This window comes from Maniola hyperantus, chromosome 21 (genome assembly GCF_902806685.2).
Source record: "Maniola hyperantus chromosome 21, iAphHyp1.2, whole genome shotgun sequence".
Taxonomy (NCBI): domain Eukaryota; kingdom Metazoa; phylum Arthropoda; class Insecta; order Lepidoptera; family Nymphalidae; genus Maniola; species Maniola hyperantus.
The window spans coordinates 3,014,676-3,039,250 of record NC_048556.1 but is presented as its reverse complement, the minus strand read 5'-3'; the positions used below and the strand labels follow the sequence as shown (position 1 = coordinate 3,039,250).

Below are 24,575 nucleotides of genomic sequence, written 5' to 3'. Positions count from 1 at the left end.
TTCAATATTTTGCGTTTTTGCAGAAAAATCTTAACACTTTTTACCTACTTAAAAAGAACAGTCCGAAATTGAAAAAAAATGGAAAATTCAGTACATACGCCTTACATAGAAAAAAAGGAAGCCCAAACTCGCGTTTTGAATAAATTACAATAAATATAAATTTCACAAAAAAATATCTTACCTATAATTAAAGCAATAAACTAGGTTACCTACAGTTTTTAAGTAGGTAAAATTAAAAGTTAATTTTTACTTAGGGAGGTAGCAGGTCTTTCAGATTACTTTCTTAGTTGTTTAAATTACCAATGCATGTCAGTGTAAAAGTTATAGAATATCATGTAGTTAGTGTGAAGCAACTTGATAGTTTACACGAAGTATATTAGAAAATAATATAGGTACTATTTTTACGATATAGGAGTCTTCATATTTTTAATAATTTTAAAAATATCAAAAATCAATCATTTCAACTCTTTTCGGTCGATATATAAGATACAATGTTTCACGCAAATCCAATGTTACCCATATTGACTGTAACCCATCATAAACAGTATCCACAGAGTACTTTTTACATAAGGAATTAAATTATTTAATCATTATTAATAATTATTTAAATTATTTAAAAATTATTTAATATCAGTACCACCTTACCTACGCAAGAACAATGCGCTTTTCCTAGTTTTATCAAAAGTTTCATGCAGCTTATTATACTGGTGAAAATAGTGAAACGTTTATGAATAATCGAAACTCTGAACTTAGGTACCACCTACTCTATGAACGAAAGCGGAAACGGCTGAAACCTTGCTGAAACCATTGAAACCATTGAAACGATTGCCTGACAGATTACTGACAGCGAGCCGCGAGCGGGGCCGGGAGAAAAGAAAAACGTCAGTACTCAGTTGACAAATATACAGCGCTATGGAAGGTTCTGTATCAAGTTGATTTCATAAATCATAATATTGTAGTGTAGTTTATATTTTTAACTAGGTACGCGTACACCAATTTATTACCCATAATGAAACACAAGTAGAACAAGTAACTTCAGTTTAATACCTGTGATAATTCTGTCCTTACGACATTCGACTCGACTGCTTTCACTCATTCGAAACAAGTGTTCAACACAAGGTAAATAAAAATACAGAAATTAGGAAGTTCCTTAATTAAAATGGAGAAAACAGAAGAAAAAGTTATTTTTGATGTCAAGATTACTTCTGCTGTAGAAGAAAAGTCTGGAGAGTTGACACGAAAAGAAGCCTTCTGGGTGTTTGGCTACGGGTCTCTTTGCTGGAACCCTGGCTTCGAATTTCAGCAGTCAGTCACGGGATACGTCAAAGGATTTTCTAGAAGATTCTGGCAAGGGAACACTACCCACAGAGGCACTGACACTAAGGTACTTACCTATATGATGTATAATTTTAAAATTCTTAAAGAACTACTGTTTTTCCATCATAACATTGAGAAAAAGTTGTTTTCAAAAAATATTTTTTAGATTAAAGTAGGTAACTAAGTTAGAGATGTACATACAATGAGGAATCTATTTTTAAAAGTGGTAATAATATTTAGTTTAGTAACAGACTGGTACCCCTTTTGGATCATCACATTCAGTAGGTACAAGTGTCTGATGCAATATTTACGTTACCTTTCACCTTGCGGAACTTTTGACGATGACGCGATGCTCAATTTCAACCTTTAGGTACTTAATCAAATTTAGCCTTAAAATTGCATAAATCGTTATAGAAATCATGAATAAACATACAATATTCAATATTAAATGGGTGGAATATAGAAAGTCCTTTTTAGGGTTCCGTACTTCAAAAAGAAAAAGGAACCCTTAAATGATCACTGTGTTGTCTGTCTGTTTGTCCATCTGTCTGTCTGTCAAGAAAACCTATAGGGTAGTTCATGTTGACCTAGAATCATGAAATTTGCCTAGTAGGTAGATCTTATAGCACAAATTAGTGTCACCACAATTTTTCTTACTATGTTTTGTCACAAGCTTAGATTTTAAGTGACATGAAAATATCATTATAGTTATCAAGGATAATGGTATAAAAAGCTTATTAAGTGGTTATTATTAATAGCACTAATATCAAAGCCTTTAATGCATTTGTCATGTTCAGTTAATACCTAATAAATCAAACCATAAGTGTATTTATACGTAGTCAATGGGCCCGATTCTCTTGTACACAATCTCTAAACTAAACTAAATTAACAGGCCTAAATCTAGTGCTATCCTTTTCCACAAGCAACATCATGAAAGGGATAGTAATAGATTTAGATGTGCCATTTTAGTTTAGAGATTCTGTACAACGGAATTAGCCACAATTGGCTGCCTATTACGTCATATTATGTACTTATATTTATCACATGTTATTTTTTGCCAATTCTGCTATGTATTATTAGTTACTACTAATGTTATAAATGTGAAATTGTGTCTGTCTGTCACTTTTTTACGATTCATACATTCAACCAGTTTTGGTATTACATAATACTCGTTTGTTTATAAATACTATAGACACGCGTGTCGTTGGCCATGACATTTTTAATGTGAGTAAAAATGTTGAGTCTATGAAGCTAAAATAGACTAAGGAGCGAGCGCGCCCCACAGCAAATTTCCCGGAACCCGGGACCTCTATAAGACTAATAAGACCACAGTGCTTACCACTGCGCCAGGGAGGTCCTCGAAGTTTTCACTTCTATCGGCAGTTCCTACTGAGTGCCACTATTGTATACATATGTCTTGATTTTTTTAAAGAATATAAATGACTAATATTCACCTTTCCTCTCCAACTAAGTGTCAAGCTTGTGCTAGGAGTAGGTACGACAGTTATAGTGCAACGGGCGGGGATTGAACTGTCGACCTTTCGGTTTTCAGTCCACTCCTTTACCCGTTGAGCTATTGAGGCTCTATAGATTATATTGAGTCATACAATCCATACAACATAATCTATATTGTCTACTAGCGTCCCGCCCCGGCTTCGCGCGGGTAGCTTATCACAATTTTCGTATGGATCTCTAATTAAAAAAAATATCCTATGTCACTCGGGAATAATATAGCTGTCTAATTTTGGAAATCGGTCCAGTAGTTTTTAAGTTTATTTGTTACAAACATACAAATCTTTCCTCTTTATAATATTAGTGTAGATAAGGCATCGATACAAAAAAAATAAGAATTACCTCAAAATTAATGTTATTTAGTAATTTGCGTTTTCATAAAAAAAAAATTATGAGTGAAAAAAATAATTGGTTTTTGTTCACAGCCTGGGCGTGTCGCAACTTTAATAGAAGATAAAGAGGTAAGAAATACGTACATTGGTACTGATTCTGAGCACAACCTAATTTTAGAGTATTCGCATCCTCTTCTTACTAATGTAATATGAAAAGGACATACGCAGTTTTAAATTTAAATTTTTAGATAGTAAAGTTAAAACCCGTGATTTTAGCGCACAGTCGCGAACCTACTGTTTAAATTTGTAGCGTGCACTAAAATTTTGAGTCTTTAAATGTAAAGTTCATGTTCTGTCCCTTTTTAGCATTGTCAAAAAGAAAAGGATGCAGATACTCTTAATTTAGTTTAGAGAAAGGCAACGGAATCGGTGCCAATATAGTTTGCTGACCCTCTATAGTACGCGACGTTACGTAAGTACTATTATATTATTCTGTGGCGACGGGTCGTGATGACAATGCTCCCGCGCTAACCCGGTGCGGGATATCGCGGGTGACGTGCGAGTGTACCTACGGGGAGTCTCCCCGCCTCATACCCCATTTGCCATCTCGACCTGTAGCATACTATAGTTCTTTCTTTGTCTTCCTCTTTTTCCTGCTCCTACTGCTTTAAATTTTATCTAATCTTTGCAACATAAGTAACTTAGTTCGGAAATGTTTTGCTACAGGGAGGTACGGTACGCGGCCGAAAGTAATGTACATCGACCTTTAGAAGGAGATAGCAGATTTCTCGGTCGTTGAGACCGACAAAACGTCATATAGGTATGAGTGACAGAGAATGCTCTACAAAGCCGAAATGTCATTCTAAAGGCCGATGTACATTACTTTCGGCCGCGTACTGTACTTGCTAATTAATCGCGTGAATTAGCCCCGTTTTTTCAAGTTACAAATGATGCATCTAAAGTATTGTTTTTGTTGGTTTTAGCACTTTTAGCAATTAGCAGTTTGTTATTTACTGTTCCGTGATTTTCTTAAGCAGCCAAAGAATTGTTTTTGTTTACTTTAGGAAGCAGTTTGGCATTGACCTTGTTCTCTTCTTGTCGCGTCTTCCGCTAGTGATTCACTTTACAGTACGCGGTAGAAAGTGATGTACGTCGGCCTTTAGAATGACATTCCTGCTTTGTAGAGCGTTGTCTCTGTCACACATCCTTATATGACGTTTTGTCGGTCCCAACGACAGAGACAACGCTCTACAAATTTGCTATCTCCTAAAGGTCGATGTACATTACTTTCAATCTTTTCAATCAATTTCAGTTGTCAATCTTTCACCTGCCAGCTCAGCGGGTAGAGCATGAGACTCTTAATGTCAGGGTCGTTGGTTCGAGTCCCACGTTGGGTACCACTATCAAGGGGCCCACTCTGTGAGCGGGCGTACACTTATAAAGAGTATGAAAGTTAGTTGAGACTGGAGATTTGTGTTCAATATGTGAAAAACCGGCCAAGTGCGAAGCAAACTCGTGCACCGAGCGAGGGTTCCGTCCGTATATTTTCGACACGATAAATGAAAACTATTATGCATAAAAATAAATAAAAATTTGTTTTAGAAAGTACACGTAGGTAAAGCCTTTCATAATATGATACTTGGTCTATCTTACTTTGAAAATGGAAAATAAGTACTAATATTTGTTCATGAACACATTTAAATTTTTTTTCTGTGATGTAACTACAAATTTACGGTTTTTGGATTTATTCCTTTACTTGTGCCATAAAACCTCGCAAAAAATATGTATACCAAGGTTGATTTCTGTTTCCCTAAACTAAATTATAGGCAACTTAGTTCCAACTCTCTAATGAATGTAAAAAACATCATCTTAGTTAATCCAGTCCATTGCGGAATCGATTGTCTTCGATTAATTTTCGAGTGGACTGTGACCTCGATCCTAATCTAAAGTCTTCCGTTGGATGCTGATAATGTGACCCTCATAGACTGACGAGGTTAGCTCGTGGACTTTCAAGATTTATGCAATCTGTTTTTTCTTCTCTTTCACTCTGGTCAGTATAAAAAAAATTTAACAGCTTATTTTCACTGCTTTCTGATTTCCTCGCTATCTGTCAGCGTGTGTTTTTGTTCAGTTTACATAAATTTACATCTTACTTATCTACTGATTTCTGTTCGCAACATTTTCTTGGTTGATGTTTTAAGTTTGATTAACTGTATTCAGATATTACCTAGAATCTTATTTTAAAATGTCAATTTTTCATGGAATAGCCGAAGGTATTTTGTATTACAAATTCCTAGATGATGCACGCGACTTCGTCCGCGTAGAATTAGGTTTTTAAAAATCTCGTGGGAACTCATTAATTTTCCAGGATAAAAAGTAGCCTATGTGCAGTACACTTTTGCATTTATAATATTGGTATGGTTTTGTCAGTTCTCAAGTTAGTTACCTACTTTAAGAATTTCAGTTTTTATGATGATACAAAATTACTATGTATTGCACTTGACCGATTTTGATAAACCGGATGACGAAAACTGTTATATTTTTGAATCATATGCTTACTAAGTAAACTAACAACGGCAACACGTGCGTTAAACCACAAATCATAGAATTACGTTATAAACTTATTATAATGCCTTGATAAGTGTACGTCATCATCCATCGCTGGCTTACTACTGAGCACAGGTGTCCTCGAGAGGGGATTGACCATAGTCCACCACGCTGGCCAAATGCGGATTGGCAGACTTCACACACCTTTGAGAACATTATGCAGAACTATCCTGCAGGTATCCTCATGATGTTTTTCATCACCGTTAAAGCAAAATATGGTAATTGTTTAAAATGCACATAGCTCCGTAAAGTTAGAGTTGCGTGCCCAGGATTACACTTCCAACTCCCGAATAGGAGACTGGAGGTCACTCTTAACCACTAGGCGATCCTAGTGTAGGTCATCATCATCATCATCTATTATGACGTAGGCATCTGCTAAGAAAGGATTTTTGAAAATTCAACCACAAAGGGGGTGAAATAGGGGTTTGAAATTTGTGTAGTCCACGCGGACGAATTCCCGAGCATAAGCTAGTCTGGTATACTATCGGGGGGTAAGGGGGCGCAACTTCATCTTAGCGCCCCAATTGTCAACCTCACCTGCACGTGGTGCCCCCTGCCAATTAGCAAACGAGGATATGACGACCGAAGAATGGCGGTATATCCATTCCAAACAGCTAGGCTTTAAATATCACAGATCGGGGACGGGCAGCAGCGTCTTTGATGCGAAAAGCCTAGCCCTGCGCTGACCAACCCGCATGCCCAGCGTGGTCAGTATGGGCAATACTCTCAATGAACAACGCCAACACACAAAGGATCGTGTGTGGTGGGGATCGTGTGTGGTGGCGTGCTCTTGGGAAGGCCTATGTCCAGCAGTGGACGCAAATAGGCTGATTGATTGATTGAAGCTAGTCTGATATAAAATCATTAGGTACTTTATTTGGCATTATCTATCACATCGTCAATATGTGATAATTAAATTTTCGGAAACCAGGCCATGAAGCTGTGTTCCATTTAAGCTTAAATTTTAAAAATAACAATGGCAAAGATCCAGATAATTTTGCGTACCTATAGTTATTCGGAGTCTACGTCACAAATTCACAAGTAGGTATAATGCATTAAAATCATCGTTATTGGTTTTTCCTCAAGATTATATCGGGATACAAATGCGTAAAATTTCGTGACGCATTCAAATATATTATACGCATATAAGACGTGACGTACCTACTGCATCATAAATGCAGAGGAATATTCGCACCATGAGTATAGTATAAGGTGTCCAGTATTGACTAAATTTGAAATATGTATAACAGAATCGATAATTTCAAAAACCGCATAAATAGATTTTTTTGGAAATTAATAAAAATTGTTCTGTTCAAAGTAAACTAATTTCAAAGGACGTTTTTGGCTCTCTTGGCAATTCAATGACATTGACAGGGGGGCGCTGTTGGAGAACGAAGGCTGAGAATATTCAAACAAGAACAAAGGGGACACTTGACGGCAACGTTAGTTCCGATTTTCCCCACGCGCCAAGATAGCCTTGTCGCACTGTATCGAGTATCCTTCGAGTATTACGAAATAGCACTATACGTTAGAAGCAATTTCACAGATACCTAGTATTTCCGACGCAATTTATCTACACGTGTCGCCACAATGCTTGCAATAGCGTCGCAGTATTATTCTGGTCATTTTCTTTATCGCTAAAATGCAACTAGCTTATGCACCGTGCACGCTACTTCGTCCGCGTGGACTACACAAATTTCGAACCCCTATTTTACACCCTTTAAATTTTCAAAAATTCTTTTTTAGTGGATTTCTACGTCATAAATCATAATAGCTATCTAATTTCTACGGCATAATAGTAGGAAGCTGTGATGGCCTAGTGGTTAGGACGTCCGCCTTCTAATCGGAGGTCGGGGGTTCGATCCCGGGCACGCACCTCTAACTTTTCGGAGTTATGTGCGTTTTAAGTAACTAAATATCACTTGTTTTAACGGTGAAGGAAAACATCGTGAGGAAACCTGCATGCCTGAGAATTCTCCATAATGTTCTCAAATGTGTGTGAAGTCTACCAATCCGCACATGGCCAGCGTGGTAGACTATGGCCAAAACCCTTCTCTCTGAGAGGAGACCCGTGCTCTGTAGTGAGCCGGTGATGGGTTGATCACGATGATAATAGTAGCCTAAAAATTCTTGTACTATTTTGTTTTCCATTGTACCAAAAAAAATCACCAACATTGTTAAAAGCTTGTTAGGAGTCAGATTCAAAGTTCCCACATTGTGAAATACATCACGCCGTTTCCAATTTGCAAATCGGCGGATGCAATTGATATCATTTGTGTGGACTACTCACTCAGCGGGCGATGGAGAGAGCTATGCTTAGTTTCTCTACGTGATCAAATCAGAAATGAGGAGATCCGTAGGAGAACTAGAGTAACCGACATAGCTCAACGGGTTGCGAAGCTGAAGTGGCAATGGGCAGGGCACATAGTTCGTGCAACCGATAGACGTTGGGGTCCCAAGGTGCTGGAATGGCGACCTCGCGCCGGAAGACGCAGTGTTGGAAGACCCCCCCACTAGGTGGACGGACGACATCAGACGAGTCGCAGGGAGCCGCTGGATTCAGGCGGCGCAAGACCGTGGCGTGTGGAAGTCCCTACGAGAGACCTATGTCCAGCAGTGGACGTCTATTGGTTGATGATGTGTGGACGACTGACGGTATCATGATGTGACCGTTCACCACAGAATTCTACCTCAAGAGTACGCATATACAGTACGCGGCCGAAAGTAATGTACCTTTAGAAGGAGATAGCAAATTCCTAGAGTCGTTGTCTCTGTCGTTGAGACCGACAAAACGTCATATAGGTATGAGTGACAGAGACAGCGCTCTACAAAGGCGAAATGGCATTCTAAAGACCGAGATACATTACTTTCTGTCGCGTACTGTACAAGGCTTTGCATGAAATCGTAAAATGTTGGCCGGGGACAACCCTCCACTTCCCATGGCCCAACCAACCTCTCGGTTATATGGGCCGAATCGCGGGAGGGCGCCCATTCGGTATTCTTGGCGTTTTCCCGGGGCGCCTTCTTGACTCCCTAAATTATTTTATGTCTCCTCCTTGTCCCTTATGCTGACTCTCCCCCTTTGGGGGCTAGACGTCACTAGCATAGCTGAGATCACCGCTGCTGCTCCTCCGTGGTGCCGGCCTGGCACCTTTACGCTCCGAGCTGCTTCGCCTCTGAAAATACTTACCGCATTGAAAATACTTGTAGCACTGCATTTCTTTAGGACTTGATCTTTTGGCTTTTCTATCTCTATTTCGCCCGTTATCACTAGCTTTTTCTCATATTATGAACTATGAACAAAGGACTATATCTAGTTATTATATTATGTACTTTGTCAGGAAGTAAATAGTCCTCTGTCCGAATAGATTGATAAGCAATTGACCTATTTAATATTAACAGTAACATATGCCATTTCATCTTATCTTAACTTTGACGGTACGATTCATAATCGCATAATTAATTATACCTAGCTAGTATATGCCCGCGACTTCGCCCGCGTGGACTACACAAATTTAGAACCCCTATTTATATTATATAAAACCCCTTTCTTAGCGGATGTCTACGTCATAATAGCAATCTGCATGCCAAACAGCCCGATCCGTCCAGTAGTTTGAGCTGTGTATGAGTGACAAAGACAACGCTCTCAAAGCCGAAATCTCATTCTAAAGGTCAATGGTTGGAACGTGTCGGTAGCTGAACCGTGTTGTTTCTGTTTAATAATAATCTTATCATTCATTGACTCTTGTTATACAAATGGTAATTTATTTTTTATATAAACTACGGGTCATTAAGGCGTTGTTCTGTTAAACAATGGATTTTAATGTACAATAATACTGTTATTGTAAGTTGTCTTTAAGTAAATGGTCCTTTCAATTGCTAATTGGTTCGTTGGCATTAAAAGTTTTTTTTTTAATTTGTACCAAAAACATTTACAAGAGAGTAAAAGTGGACACGGAAGCACTTATCTCTATGAGAGATCTAACTAAGAAAGATTTAACTGTAGTTGATAGTAGGTACTTACTAATAATTAAATATGTTTTTATTTTATTTTATTTTATTATAAAAGCACACAAAACAGGTTTCAGCTATAAATGGTCCAATTAATAAAAAAAAAACAATAGATTAAGATCTAAGCGGCATTTTTCTCATTATTGTAGAATTAAGTTAGAACATTTAGAGTCGGACTTGCTTGTACTTTGTAGGTAAGTCTAAGTGTAATCTTTGCGTCTACCTAATTAGCTCTTTATGGGAATGTATCGTATCTATGTATCTTATCGTATCTTAACTATGAAAAATATTATGTTGATAAAAATTTCTAGTCCAGGTCACCCGAATGTTTATTATTAAAACCGATAAAATTTGGCTATCGTCTCTAAATACCTACTCCGCGCGAAATAATTCAAGCGCACGCTAAAATAGACATTTTTCATTTCCCAATGGGCACCGTTCCAAAAAGTTTTTAGAATATGGGCTTGTGAAATATTATCACTATCAGTTAAGTATTCTAAGTAAATATATAGTTAGTTATTATGATTTTTAGGGTTCCGTACCTCAAAAGGAAAAAAGGAACCCTTATAGGATCACTTTGTTGTCTGTCCGTCTGTCTGTCGGGTCTGTTAAGAAAATCTATGGCGTACCCGCACACCCGCACCGCACAGCCCCCGCGCTAACCCGGTGCGGGCGAGTGAGGGTGACGTGCGGGGCGTCCCCCCGCCTCATACCCCGATCTCCACCTTTCTCAACCTGTCGGATTATATCTACCTACGTTTACTACTACATATATTGAAACAATGTGAATGTGGTATTCCTGTTGAGCATATCTGATTTTTCTCCAATGAGGGTAGGTCTACATACAATAAAGCAACCAAAGGGGCATTTGTAATAAACCATTTCAGAAAATTAGTGAAATGTACTTTGCAAGTAAACAGAAACACAAAGCAGTGCGTACATACACAATTACACCAAGTTTATTTATAACACACACCGAAACCCGTGACCTATATAATACGAGTATATTTATGGCCATTCGGGCAGTAAAGAGATAACTGCAGTAGAGCTGTATTTGACCGAGCGAAGCGAGCAATTTTACTTGAAATTGCACTTTTACGTCTGTCCGTCTGTCACAGCCTTATAACTTCTGAATCACTGAACGTGATTACTTCAACTTATGTAAACTGATGGCCTTCAGCCGAATATTGCATAAAAAAATATAAAAAGCTTTATTTAAGGGGAGCTCTCATACGAAATGGGGGGGCTTTAAAGTGGAGATTGAATTCGACGCTATATGTCAAAAACGGCTACATATTTTAAACTAAAACTTGTGTATAATTTCAGTTATATCCTGTACTTGAACAACAAATATTAAAATTAGGTAAAAATCAAAAAGAAACGAAATTATTACATTTTTAATGGGTAGCAGTATTTTATATTTTTTATGGGTAACATAATTTCACATTAGATGGCGCTGTTAACATTATAAAACTGTCGGTAATTACGGGATACCGCGAGGTCTTAGTTCAGGGCGAACCACTAACTTAGTATGAGTTTACATAATCTCGAAAACTTTGATAGTATCTACAAGATACAGCGATTGACACCTACGAGCGTGATTCAAAAAATGGCGGCCCGTTACCATTATTGCGTACTAATTAGAAAAACCATTTAGCTCAAGCTGATAAGTTTAACGAGTTAAAAGGTTTTTAAATTGCGTGTCCATAGACCAATATTTGCACTTGCATATTTAAGTGTAAGTAAATATTGAGTAATACCACGTGCGGAACACATGAACTGATAAACAGACTGACCTGTGACCGAAATGATAAACACTAAACATAATTTAATTTAGAATTATTGTGACTATCGACAAGAGCTAAGGCTAAGTTCCTAAGACTACAGATCTGGATTCAATTAGATTATCCATAGCCATTCCCGATGCCCAACCCCTGCCCATTTAGAACAAAAGTTGTAATTATCACCTTGCTACCAAAATAGTTGTGATTGGCTGAATTTATAGTATTCTTGCTGCAACTGTGCATATTGGCCCACTCGTGTCGGCCAAGGTCGATTTCGTAAAACCTGCATCAATTTGGCTGAATTTGTGCGATTCTAGTTACAACAATGCATTGTACCCAATAGTGAGCGGGCGTCTACCAATCAGATGCGATTGCTATCGTGACATTGTAGCTGTCATTCTACCGGAATCGAGCACCTGAGTCATCTCGAACGTCACACTGTAGCTGTCAAAAAACAGCAAGAGATCCTGACAGAAGTTAGAACATTAGATCAAATATAGGGTTTCGTGGATCAGTCTTCGTCTCGTCTATTGAAGAAGCATCATCTGCCGCTGAGTTATGGTGAACTTCGCAATGAAGATAACACAGAAAAAAAACTAACTCAGGTATCCAAAATTGGATTACAATATTATAGTCTCGAAGATCATCGTTAGTCGTAATTTTCAAATAACTCTCATTAAAGACTAATTGGTTACTATAAGTGACTAATTACTTAACATCTTCTAATGATTCTAGGCTTATTTCGTGGTTAAACGGCATGTTATAAATAACGGGTACATATCACAATTAATAGGTATGATGATTTTGAATTTTGGCCCAACCGCATGAGTCATGGTCACGATGGGACTGCAGTGCTGCGAGAGATGGAGTTCGAGCTATCATGGGCAGTGTACCGAACTACCCGCTTTCTTGTTCTTTTCGCTGGAACTTCACGAGCTGTCGGGTAATATACACTCATAATATTACTCGTGGCATGTACCCGTTGTTTACATTACAATATCTTGTATTGGATAATAACTATATTATGTTTTAGTTACTGCAGTCATTACTCTTGTTTATAAGCATTATAAGGTCAAAAGCGTGATGCGGCCAACGTTGTTGTGACAATTTGATTTTGTGTTAATAAATTAAATCGTAATTCATCATCATCGTCAACCAATAGACATCCACTGCTGGACATAGATCTCTTGTAGGGATTTCGACATGCCACGGTCGTGAGCCGCCTGAAACCAGCGGCTCCCTACCACTCGTTTGATGTCTATCCACCTAGTGGGTAATCAACACCACTGCGGCTTCCGGTGCGAAGTTGCCATTCCAGCACCCTTGGAACCCAACGTTCGGTTTCTTAAACTATGTGCATTGGGCATGCCCTACCTATTAGGACTAGGCAAGCGCGCTCCAACCTAGGCCTCATCATTGCTTTTTGTTAAGTATGATTGTCGTCAAACCTAAAATATCACATCTCACAAAATAAAATCCTATTGAAAAGAATCTACTAATTTCTACAGTTCGTGACGGTATCTTCAAAACAGGATTCTCAACCGATGATAGTCGTAATTTGTCATAATTGACATTGAAGAAGGCCTAATTTGTCATTAATAATAATTGTTGTCTTGACTGAAATTAACCTTCGAACTCAAGTTTTGTGAATGGTTAGATTGAATGAAACTTGGATCCAATTTAAATTATTCAGGGATTATGACGATGACAATTCTGTTGTAATCTCTCAATCTACTAGCTTATGCTTGCGACTTCGTCCGCATGGACTACACAAATTTCAAACCCCTATTTCACCCCCTTAGGGATTGAATTTTCAAAAATTCTTCCTTAGAGGATGCCTACGTCATAATAGCTATCTGAATGCCAAATTTCAGCCCGATCCAGTAGTTTGAGCTGTGCGTTTATGGATCAGTCAGTCACCTTTTCCTTTTATATATTTAAGATGTCCTGGTTTCATTAAACATTTTGTAGTTTATCGGACCATCTGTGCCCTGTGGCCCTACCGCGGTTGTTTGACAGCTACAATGTCACGATCGCAATCATCTCTGATTGGTTAATGCTCGCTCACTATTGGCCACAATGCATTGTTGCAACAAGAATCGCACAAATTCAGCCAATCAGAACAATTGAGATTGTAATAATGATTGATGCAGGTTTTAGACAATCGCCCTGCAGAATAATATGTCAATTAAGACTTAAATTAAGGTCGCATTTGCATTCATATTAAAACTTGTATTAATTGGCTTACATAAACACAACTAAAACTGTTATGGCCACCTACGCCTCTTCAATGTCATTATCTTCCTTATACAAGCAACGATACAAGCTTGGTTAACGCACGTAACCTGTAAATGGATTATAGTACAAATACACCGGTAAATGCACGTGTAGCAGCTTATGTAGAACTAATGTCATATACAGGGTTTTAATGAGGGTAGACAAATGTAACAAGTATTTCAATTTGGTTACTGTAGTCATCGTTGTCTTAACCCACGTCGGTAACTATTTTTCGTTACCAGCTACGAAATAAGATTAATACTACGACTTTTCGAATTGAGCACCTCCTCCTTTTTTTGAAGTCGGTTAAAAATGCTAATTCCATTCAACGCATGTTACAACTCACAGTGTAATCTGGTTATCGCCAGTTACCTGCTCCTGCTGCTGATTGTTTGATCAAACCAATAATTGATATAATTTCGGCTAACAAATATTATAGTAACGCATTTTTTTGTATCTTTACAGGGCATAACTTGGGGGAAGGCCTTCTTAATCGCAGCAGAAGACAAAGCCGCTCTACCTTACCTTTCAACACGAGAATGCCAATTAGGAGGATACCGAATTTACACAGTGAACTTCCATCCCAAACCGTTATTCCTGCCTTCAACTAGTCATAGTTCCATAGACATAAACCATAACTCCATAGACAGCAAAAAAGATGCGCTTCTTTATATAGCTGTCCCAGAAAATAGACATTGGCTCGGGGCAGCACCATTACCAGATATAGCGAAACAGATTTTAGAATGCCGTGGTTCTTCAGGATCAAATGTCGAATATCTCTTAAAGTTAGCCGATTTCATGAGGGAAGAAATCCCGGAAGCATTGGATGAGCATTTATTCTCCTTAGAAAGACTGGTCAAGATATTCGCTGCGGAAATGAAGATATGCTTGAAAACTCTAATGGGTGATGTGGAGAAAGCTGAGGAAAGCAAACCTGAAGCCAAAGCAGTCGTTCCTTCCTTCCAATTCGCTTCTCGAATTCCTGATAAGAAATTGCGTTGCGTCAATATGTGATTTCCAATAGTCGCTTAAGATTTGGTGCATCCAGCACCAAAAGAGGGATTTGAAAATGACTGGGAACTTTGGACTGAGAGTTGCCTTTATTTACTGTTACCATTAGGGAATTCACCGACATGTTACAACATATCGGTGAGAGAATCAGATAAACTTTAGCCTCGACATTTCCGAATACATCAAGCCCTTGGTGGCTTAGGTTGACTGTATTATTGGTCTTTAGAGTTGCCCAGAATGACAATTACATAGTGAAAACTGAATGACGAATGAAATTAAATATGAAAGAGTTGAGGACTTAAGTTTTAAGTTTATGTTATTGATTGAGGCTCGTAAAGTTGTGTGTGGACATTTTCGTGAAACAAAATTTGGGACCTGTCTTTGCTGGCGAAGACGTTGGTGTCCTTTTAACGAAATGGCACATACGCATAATATATTGCAGCAGTAAAATTGCATTGCCTCGAATATTAAGTTTCCATAACAAATCCGACCTAAGCAACCGCTAAAAGATTCGAATGGCTAGGTACATACGAAAATACGGGTAGTTTTTAATAACATAATAACTATTTTTGGATTTAACTTATATTTTTCGAAAAATAATTTTCATGCCAAACGAAATATTCCAAATGTGGGGAGACCATTTCTTTTAGTTAAGTGATATATACGAAAATCATTTCTATTGTGACTGTTTGTGACTGAGTTGTAAGGACGTTATTATATTGACGATATACTGATTATTATTATATTATTATACAAATGCCCAAGCATTAATACAAATCAATTGTTCGTTCAATGGATTTCAAAATAATCTGGTATGTTTTGATTCTGTATGGACACAGTTTAATAACATGCCATACGGTATAAAACTTCCTATTTTATTTCTTTTTTCTATACCACTATTTAATTTATCCTTATACAATAATCTAAGATATCATTAAAGAATTTATGATTTTTTTTTCTTTAAAATATTACAATAAAACTTAAAACTAGCCTTATCTGCCAGGCTGATCCGTTGCGCAAAAAATGAGCCAGCATTGTGTCACCAGGGTCTCCACGGCAAACGGAACAAAAATGTAACTCTCGATAAGAGAGGCGTACTTGTGCCGCTTGCCGTTTTCAGTTGTTTCTGCTGCGGCTCCCGGCCCTGATGCTGTCTCCCTGGTATGACACGGGGCCAGTGTCAACGCAAGTTGCGTCCCACATTAGCACCCGTCCCTGTTCCCAGGGAACCAGCGTCAGTCCATCAGGTCTCTTGCCATCATCCCGACTAATCCCTATTATTGATTCATTATTATTGATTTCGGCCGACCGAATTCGTTGACTAAGAATTAATATTTCAGGATATCTTTTCTTTGTCAGACATTATATTTATATTATTATATCCCTAATTCCCAACCAATGACTATTTTATGACTATAATGAAACGGAAATTGACAAAGAAAGTATTACGTTACGAATCTAGAGAAATAAGTTTAAGTTAACAAAATTGTGATCATGTTTATTTTCTTATAATATAATTTATTTAAGTATCTGAAATTATTAAATAAGGAATTGATTGAAATGTAAGTAAAAAGAAATGTTGAACGATTTGATTTTAGTCTTTTGATTTATTATCAGACTCGCGCATCCGTACTCTGGTATTGTTTTCGACATTCTTTCTGCACGATAAAAATAACTATTACCTATGCATAAAAATAAATAAAAAATGGTTTAGAATGTACAGGTAAAGCCCTTTCATATGATACCCCACTTGGTATAGTTAACTTTGAAAATACTAACTATTTGTTCATGAACACATTTTAATTTTTAACCGTCTTTTCCACTTGTGGTAACCACAAATTCACGGCTTTCGGATTGTTTCCTTTACTTGTGCTATAAGATCTACATACCTGCCAAATTTCATGATTCTATGTCGACGAGAAGTACCCTATAGGTTTCTTGACATACACGACAGACAAAGAGACAACGAAGTGATCCTATAAGGGTTCCTTTTTTCTTTTGAATTACGGAACCCTAAAAAATGAAATATATTTTAAGTAAAATTCAGCGTTATTTAAAAAACGTTTCAAAATCGTTCAGCATTTTTTACCTGATAAATGAAAACCATACTCTAATATTGTTGAACATATTATATGACAATATACCTATAATACACTAGGTGTTGCATAGATTTTGTATGAAATTTTGTACTAGGTATAAAAAAATTGAATTTAAAGCAGAGCAAAGCAGAGTAATATCGATCATATACCTCTACATGAATAAATGAATCATACTAAAATAAAATCAAAGTGAAAAAGAGTTTTGACTTTTTTTTTTAAACGATCTCTATCAGTCAGTATGAAATTTTTAGTTTAGAGAATTCGAATACAAGACCTCTTTTGCTTCAAAGGCCGCAAGAAATTGCCAGGTTATTAGTTTATCTCGGCTCTAAAACAGAAAAATATAAAAATTGGGGCATAATATAGCTAAAAATGAAAGGAAAAAATATATTTCTTTGCACTATAATTTTATTCACCACGTTTCTCAATACAACAATGATACATTCATAATACCTAATAAACTCAAATATACATACAAACAAGATATTTTGAAAAATCATTTTTCCACACTACCAAATACGCACATACAAAGAAATGCAAAAATTACGGCACCAAAGAAAATAAAGGAATTATTATTATGATACTGTATAGGTACCTATTGGTATGAACTTATTGTGCTCATAATTTTTGAATGGTATGAAAAAAATCATTGATTCATTGGCATTCTGAAACAGGCTAGTTTTATGGCAGTTTTTGCACCTACCAACTACTTAGTACTTAGTTAGGTATAACTACCTAAATAGGTATCGGTAATCACTTTCATAATATAACAGCAAGGTGCAATTTAATGGCCTGTTTATGACCCCACAAAATATTACGACATTTAAAAAAAACTAAGTATTTTCATTTTTAAATTGCTTAGGTACCTAATTTTGAAAAATGTGGTGCCTACTTACTTTATTGTGGTAATTGAATGTTTAAACTATTTTTACAATTGAAATATTATGTACACTTAGATTTTATTTTAGTTTCCTAATAATTATTGTTTACCTATCTAAATACTAATTAAGTACGGTTCATCGTATAGTGTTGTGGTTCAAAAATATATTTTATTTTAATTGTTAAAATTGCGACAAAAAATAAGAAAGATAAGACTAGATATATTGTGGTAGGTATTTTTGCTAATTTTTTAACAATATTTTTTTAGCAAAATTTTTATTTGACTTTGAAAAGCCAGCGACATCTACTATTCCTATCATATACATATATGCTATGTTTGGCTAGTAGGTGGGTAACTAGGTACCTACCTATTTTTTCAAATTAAAATAGAAATATAGAATTGTCTATAACAGTTACATGAAATAGTTTTTTGACTAAAATCTTAATTCAGCTTGTACTAATAGATAATTATTTTATTCAAGGCACTAGAAAACCTATGTCGTTAAAAACTTTATCACTTAAAATTAAAACACTTAAAAATATGATTTCATAATATAATAGTAATACTTTTATATAATACATCGATTTCTAAACTTTGGCTCTAAAATATTATGTACAAAATCTTTTGTAAATTGTACAAAATATACCTAAGTATTTATAAGCAAAACATTCTGCCAATATAATTTGTGATGTATTTTTGGTATACAAAAATAATAAATAAACAAAAAAATACTTAAATACTAAACAAATATTGGTACTTGCTAAGTTACCTACTGCATGTTTACTATACGCAAAAGATTAAAAAACTTAAAATAAACAAAAAGTAACAAATAAAAATCTTAAACCTGACAACGAGTCATCCAACTAATGAAAAAAATCCCAATTCACTTGTTATTCATACGAACCTAAGGTAAATTAAAATCAGTCTAAACACAAGTGATCATTGAATAAAGTCGTACTTTCCATATACACCATCTTATACTTCGTTTCTATTTACCTTCAAAGTTCTGAAATTTTGAAGTACAGGGTGTAACCAGAACGCTGGCAAAAACGTAAAATATAAAATAAAAAAACTATAATTTTGTAAAAGTCTACGATATATTGCAAATAAAACATCTGACTGACGCTAGAGGTCAACGAACGTTGCGAAAGTAGGTCACTCGAAGTCAATGCCGCGTCGTAGGCGAGGCATCGACCCGAGTTCTGCACGCTATACATTGCGGGTTTGAAAAATTCTAAATCACTAAGTACAAAACGAGGCAAATGGTTATTGGTATTGGATTGTGTATAGGTAGTATAACAATAACGCTAGGTTTTTGCTAGCGTTCTGGTTACACCCTGTATTTTATTTGTTGAAATTCTCTTATGAATATTTAAAACAGCATTTTCACGACATTCAATCAAAATAAATACGATAAAAATAATTCTTATACCTACTTACTACAAAAACAAATAGTTTTCAGACAAGTGTAGGTTTACCTAGTCTGTTTTGTTTAAATAACTAAGGTGGGAAAGTTTATTAACATTTGATTCTTAAATTATAAAAAATTATCGCAAAATTAATAAAACTGCTAAGGTTAGAAATAAATTAACATCAAGTCACAGTGTGGACGGGAAGTGACCTTTTAGTTATAGTCCGTACAAAATGAGAACTCACTCGCCATTCACTCTTACTTCGATTCACCTTTAAAATATACTAGTATTATCTTTATACTACAAAACGACTAAAATCGTACTTTTGACATGATAGTTGACACATAAAGTTAAAATGGCGAGTGAGTTCTCATTTTTTACGCATTATACAGGGTTACAGGAAAATATGACACGATCCCGTTAGGGAGTTATAGTACAGGGCATTAGCTATAAAACGCCCCCTAAAGTGCTCATGCAAAAGTGTATCGTTTTCGAGTTATTCAATTTTGTTTTCTACCGTCGTAGCTGGACGGCATAGTGTCCACATGTGGGAGCCCACAGCCCACAGTCTAGATTTTGTCCACATTGTGTGGAATCCAGCCAGCTGTGGGAGTCTCAGGTCCAGGTACTCCTGGTTGGCGGTGACGGTGAGGATCTTGTCCAGGTCCTGCTGGACTGCCAGCTGGACGGCGTAGTGTCCACATGTGGGAGCCCACAGTCTAGATTTTGTCCACATTTCAAACTTTTATTATCTACCAGAGTGCAAAAAAATTATTTAATGAAAGGGAATTCACTATCACTTTCGTCCCCCGAGCCGTCGTAGCTGGAAGGCGGGGTGTCCAGCTGTGGGAGTCCCAGGTCCAGGTACTCCTGGTTGGCGGTGACGGTGAGGATCTTGTCCAGGTCCTCCACCAGCTCCGTGAAGGAAGGCCGGTCGCCCGGGGAGAAGGACCAGCATTCTCGCATTAGCATGTATCTGGAATGTAATTTTAGGAGGTAGGTAGTAGGTAAGTATAAAAATAATAAAGTTAATTTTAGTCGATAATTTTATCTATACAAACTGAACTAATTTTGGTATTAAATACCTAAATTTAGTATTCTGAGATAGCTAATAACTTCGTCAGCGTGGACTACCTACATAAATTTCAACCACCATATTTTACTCCCTTTGAAAACGCTATCCGTATATAACAGTAATCGGTAAGTACTTACATTTCTAAGCTACAGCACGGCGGTTTCTCCATCCGATGCCCAGCGCTGAGGTGCTGGTACATGTACTGGCCCGGCACCGTGGGGTACGGCGTGCCGCCTAGCGTCATGATCTCCCAAAGGAGGACACCAAACGACCAGCTGAAAGGAAAACGAAATTAACGTTTGAACTTTGAACAGACAGTCTTGACAGAATATGTTTGGTATGTGGACAGATTGTTGGAACGCCTTCACGAATATTTATAGCAATATTACACAACAGATTATTTTCTATAACAGTATTTTATTTCAATTTTTTTATTCAAATCCATTCTCGAAGCCTTGGTACGTTCCGTAAATAAAATTCATTTAGCTCATCACTAAAAAAAAATATATTTACAAAATATATACGCATTACGCAGTCCAAATGGTCGTGGCGTATATTTTTATGTATTTAAAAAGTTGTGGCGATTGCCACAGTAGAAACTAGATGGCGCTGTTCAATCGATAATATTTCATTATGTAGTCCCGGACAAATGTACCGCCGACAGTACTCGCACTAACGGAGTTTCCTGCAATCTGGATCTAAGAAGTTTCAAGATACAACCGTCGGCCCAGCTGGCGCTACTGAGCAGACCAACTGCTCAGTGGGAGATCTCCCTTTGGTACGGTCGAGCCTGCACACCACTCCCGTACAAAGTAAACAACTCACACATCAGTCTGCGTGGTGAACACCTTGTGGTACAGTGACTCAGGCGCCATCCACCGCACGGGCAGGCGGCCCTCCGTCTTCTTGCGGTAGTAGTCGTTGCTGTGGACGTCCTTCGCGAGACCGAAGTCCGCTATCTTCAGCACGCAGTCGTCTGAGACTAGGACGTTGCGCGCTGCCAGATCTCGATGTATACACTGGACAATAGAATAAAGATATTTTTTATACAAATAAACATTTACCTACTTGATTTTGAATCGTCAAAAGAAGCTCCAATACGGAGACAAAATAAACTCTAATAGATAACTACCTACCCAATTGGGTATTTGACTCAAATTTTTTTATTACCTACTTTATTATAAACTAGCTTATGCTCGTGACTTCGTCCGCGTGGACTATACAAATTTCAAACATCTATTTCACCCCCTTACGGGTTGAATTTTCAAAAATCCTTTCTTAGCGGACGTCTACATCATAATAGCTAGCTGCATGCCAAATTTCAGCCCGATCCGTCCAGTAGTTTGAGCTGTGCGTTGATAGATCAGTCAGTCAGTCACCTTTTCCTTTTATTATACTATATATAGCTCAATTACCACTCACTCACTCACTGATTGACATAATTGTTCTCCTAGAAAGAGATAGAAAATGATATAATAATGTATGGGAGATATGTTCAGAAGTGGGATTCGAGTAGGGAAAAATTATGACATTTCAGAAAAACAAGATGGCGGCCGACCTGACTTTTGTAACTTTTTTGTTTTCCAACCGATTTTGTTACAACTTGCAGTTATTTTAAATATTAACAAACGATTTTTAGAAAATGTGAAAAAAATTGGAAAAACAAGATGGCGGCCGAGATTTTCAAAAAATTTCCTCCTGTAAAATTTTGTATGAAACTTTTTTTTTTCAATAATACTTTCGTACACAAGACAAAAATTCCTTAAGAGCAACATATGGAGAGAGCTGATGATTGAGGATTTCGGAGGCGGGTGAAAGGCACGCTCAAGGTATTGAAGATAGGTGGGAGGTGCTCGACCAAATGTCATTCGAAACCCCATCCAATTGCCAAAAATTTGAAAAAAATTTCAAAATTCCAAAAAAAAGATGGCCGCCATACAAATTTCATCAGCGTCCATCTCGGAGGGTATGAAAGATGGAAGAGTGGTTTCTTGGCAAAAGATGATCAGGATTTAAAGGTCTATTCGATGACTTGAAAAAAAATTCAAAATGGCGGAATTTATTTTTTCATACAAAAAATTTTATTATTCAAAATGGCCATTATAGACCTCGAGAGCTGCTTTAGCAGCTCGAGCAGCGAGCAAAATACTAGTTATTATTATTATACTATATATAGCTCAATTACCACTCACTCACTGATTGACATAATTGTTCTCCTAGAAAGAGACAGAAAATGATATAATAATGTATGGGAGATATGTTCAGAAGTGGGATTCGACTAGGGAAAAATTATGACATTTCAGAAAAACAAGATGGCGGCCGACCTGACTTTTGTAACTTTTTTGTTTTCCAACCGATTTTGTTTAAACTTGCAGCTCTTGTAGATGTTAGTAAACGATTTTTAGAAAATGTAAAAAAAATTGGAAAAACAAGATGGCGGCCGAGATTTTCAAAAAATTCCCTCCTGTAAAATTTTGTATGAAACTTTTTTTTTTCACTTATGGTTTCATATAGAAGACAAAGATTCCTTTAGGGCAACATATGGAGGGAGCTGATGATTGAGGATTTCGGAGACGGGTGAAGGGCACGCTCGAGGTATCGAAGATAGGTGGGAGGTGCTCGACCAAATGTCATTCGAAACCTCATCCGATTGCCAAAAATTTCAAAAAAAATTCAAAATTGTGAAAAAAAGATGGCCGCCATACAAATTTCATCGGCGTCCATCTCGGAGGGTATGAAAGATGGAAGAGTGGTTTCTTGGCAAAAGATGATCAGGATCCAAAGGTCTATTTGATGACTTGAAAAAAAATTCAAAATGGCGGATTTTTTTTTTTCCGATGACTCACCCATTGACATAATTGTTCTCCTAGAAAGAGACAGAAAATGATATAATAATGTATGGAAGATATGTTCAGGAGTGGGATTCGAGTAGGGAAAAATTATGACATTTCAGAAAAACAAGATGGCGGCCGATCTGACTTTTGTAACTTTTTTGTTTTCTAACCGATTTTGTTACAACTTGCAACAATTGAAGATATTGGTAAACGATTTTTAGAAAATGTAAAAAAAATTGGAAAAACAAGATGGCGGCCGAGATATTCAAAAAATTTCCTCCTGTAAAATTTTGTATGAAACTTTTTTTTTTCACTTATGGTTTCATATAGAAGACAAAGATTCCTTTAGGGCAACACATGAAGGGAGCTGATGATTGAGGATTTCGGAGACGGGTGAAGGGCACGCTCGAGGTATTAAAGATAGGTGGGAGGTGCTCGACCAAATCTCATTCGAAACCTCGTCCAATTGCCAAAAATTTGAATTTTTTTTTAAAATTCCGAAAAAAAGATGGCCGCCATACAAATTTCATCCGCGTCCATCTCGGAGGGTATGAAAGATGGAAGAGTGGTTTCTTGGCAAGAGATGATCAGGATCCGAAGGTCTACTCGATGGATTGAAAAAAAATTCAAAATGGCGGAATTTATTTTTTCATACAAAATTTTTTATTATTCAAAATGGCGATTATAGACCTCGAGAGCTGCTTTAGCAGCTCGAGCAGCGAGCAAAATACTAGTTATACTATATATAGCTCAATTACCACTCACTCACTGATTGACATAATTGTTCTCCTAGAAAGAGATAGAAAATGATATAATAATGTATGGGAGATATGTTCAGAAGTGGGATTCGAGTAGGGAAAAATTATGACATTTCAGAAAAACAAGATGGCGGCCGACCTGACTTTTGTAACTTTTTTGTTTTCCAACCGATTTTGTTTAAACTTGCAGCTCTTGCAGATATTAGCAAACGATTTTTAGAAAAAGTGAAAAAAATTGGAAAAACAAGATGGCGGCCGAGATTTTCAAAAAATTTCCTCATGTAAAATTTTGTATGAAACTTTTTTTTTTCACTTACGGTTTCATATAAAAGACAAAGATTTCTTTAGGGGAACACATGGAGGGAGCTGATGATTGAGGATTTCGGAGACGGGTGAAGGGCACGCTCAAGGTATGGAAGATAGGTGGGAGGTGCTCGACCAAATGTCATTCGAAACCTCATCCGATTGCCAAAAATTTCAAAAAAAATTCAAAATTGTGAAAAAAAGATGGCCGCCATACAAATTTCATCGGCGTCCATCTCGGAGGGTATGAAAGATGGAAGAGTGGTTTCTTGGCAAAAGATGATCAGGATCCAAAGGTCTATTTGATGACTTGAAAAAAAATTCAAAATGGCGGATTTTTTTTTTTTCCGATGACTCACCCAT

At 36.9% G+C, this 24,575-nt stretch overlaps 2 protein-coding genes across 2 annotated transcripts; one reads left to right on the top strand and one right to left on the bottom strand.

Moving 5' to 3' along the window:
• Positions 1–835: 835 nt before the first annotated feature.
• LOC117992284 (putative glutathione-specific gamma-glutamylcyclotransferase 2) lies at positions 836–17,149 on the top strand. The gene is made up of 3 exons (XM_034979945.2): positions 836–1,384; positions 3,255–3,290; positions 14,306–17,149. The coding sequence occupies exons 1-3, from the start codon at positions 1,160–1,162 to the stop codon at positions 14,852–14,854; spliced, it is 810 nt and encodes a 269-aa protein (XP_034835836.1). The 5' UTR covers positions 836–1,159; the 3' UTR covers positions 14,855–17,149.
• Position 17,150: 1 nt separating this feature from the next.
• On the bottom strand, positions 17,151–24,575 carry LOC117992587 (fibroblast growth factor receptor 3-like). Its single transcript, XM_034980312.2, has 5 exons — positions 24,572–24,575; positions 23,164–23,183; positions 21,143–21,336; positions 20,455–20,592; positions 17,151–20,218 (listed from the first exon to the last, which is right to left on the bottom strand). The coding sequence occupies exons 1-5, from the start codon at positions 24,573–24,575 to the stop codon at positions 20,014–20,016; spliced, it is 561 nt and encodes a 186-aa protein (XP_034836203.2). The 3' UTR covers positions 17,151–20,013.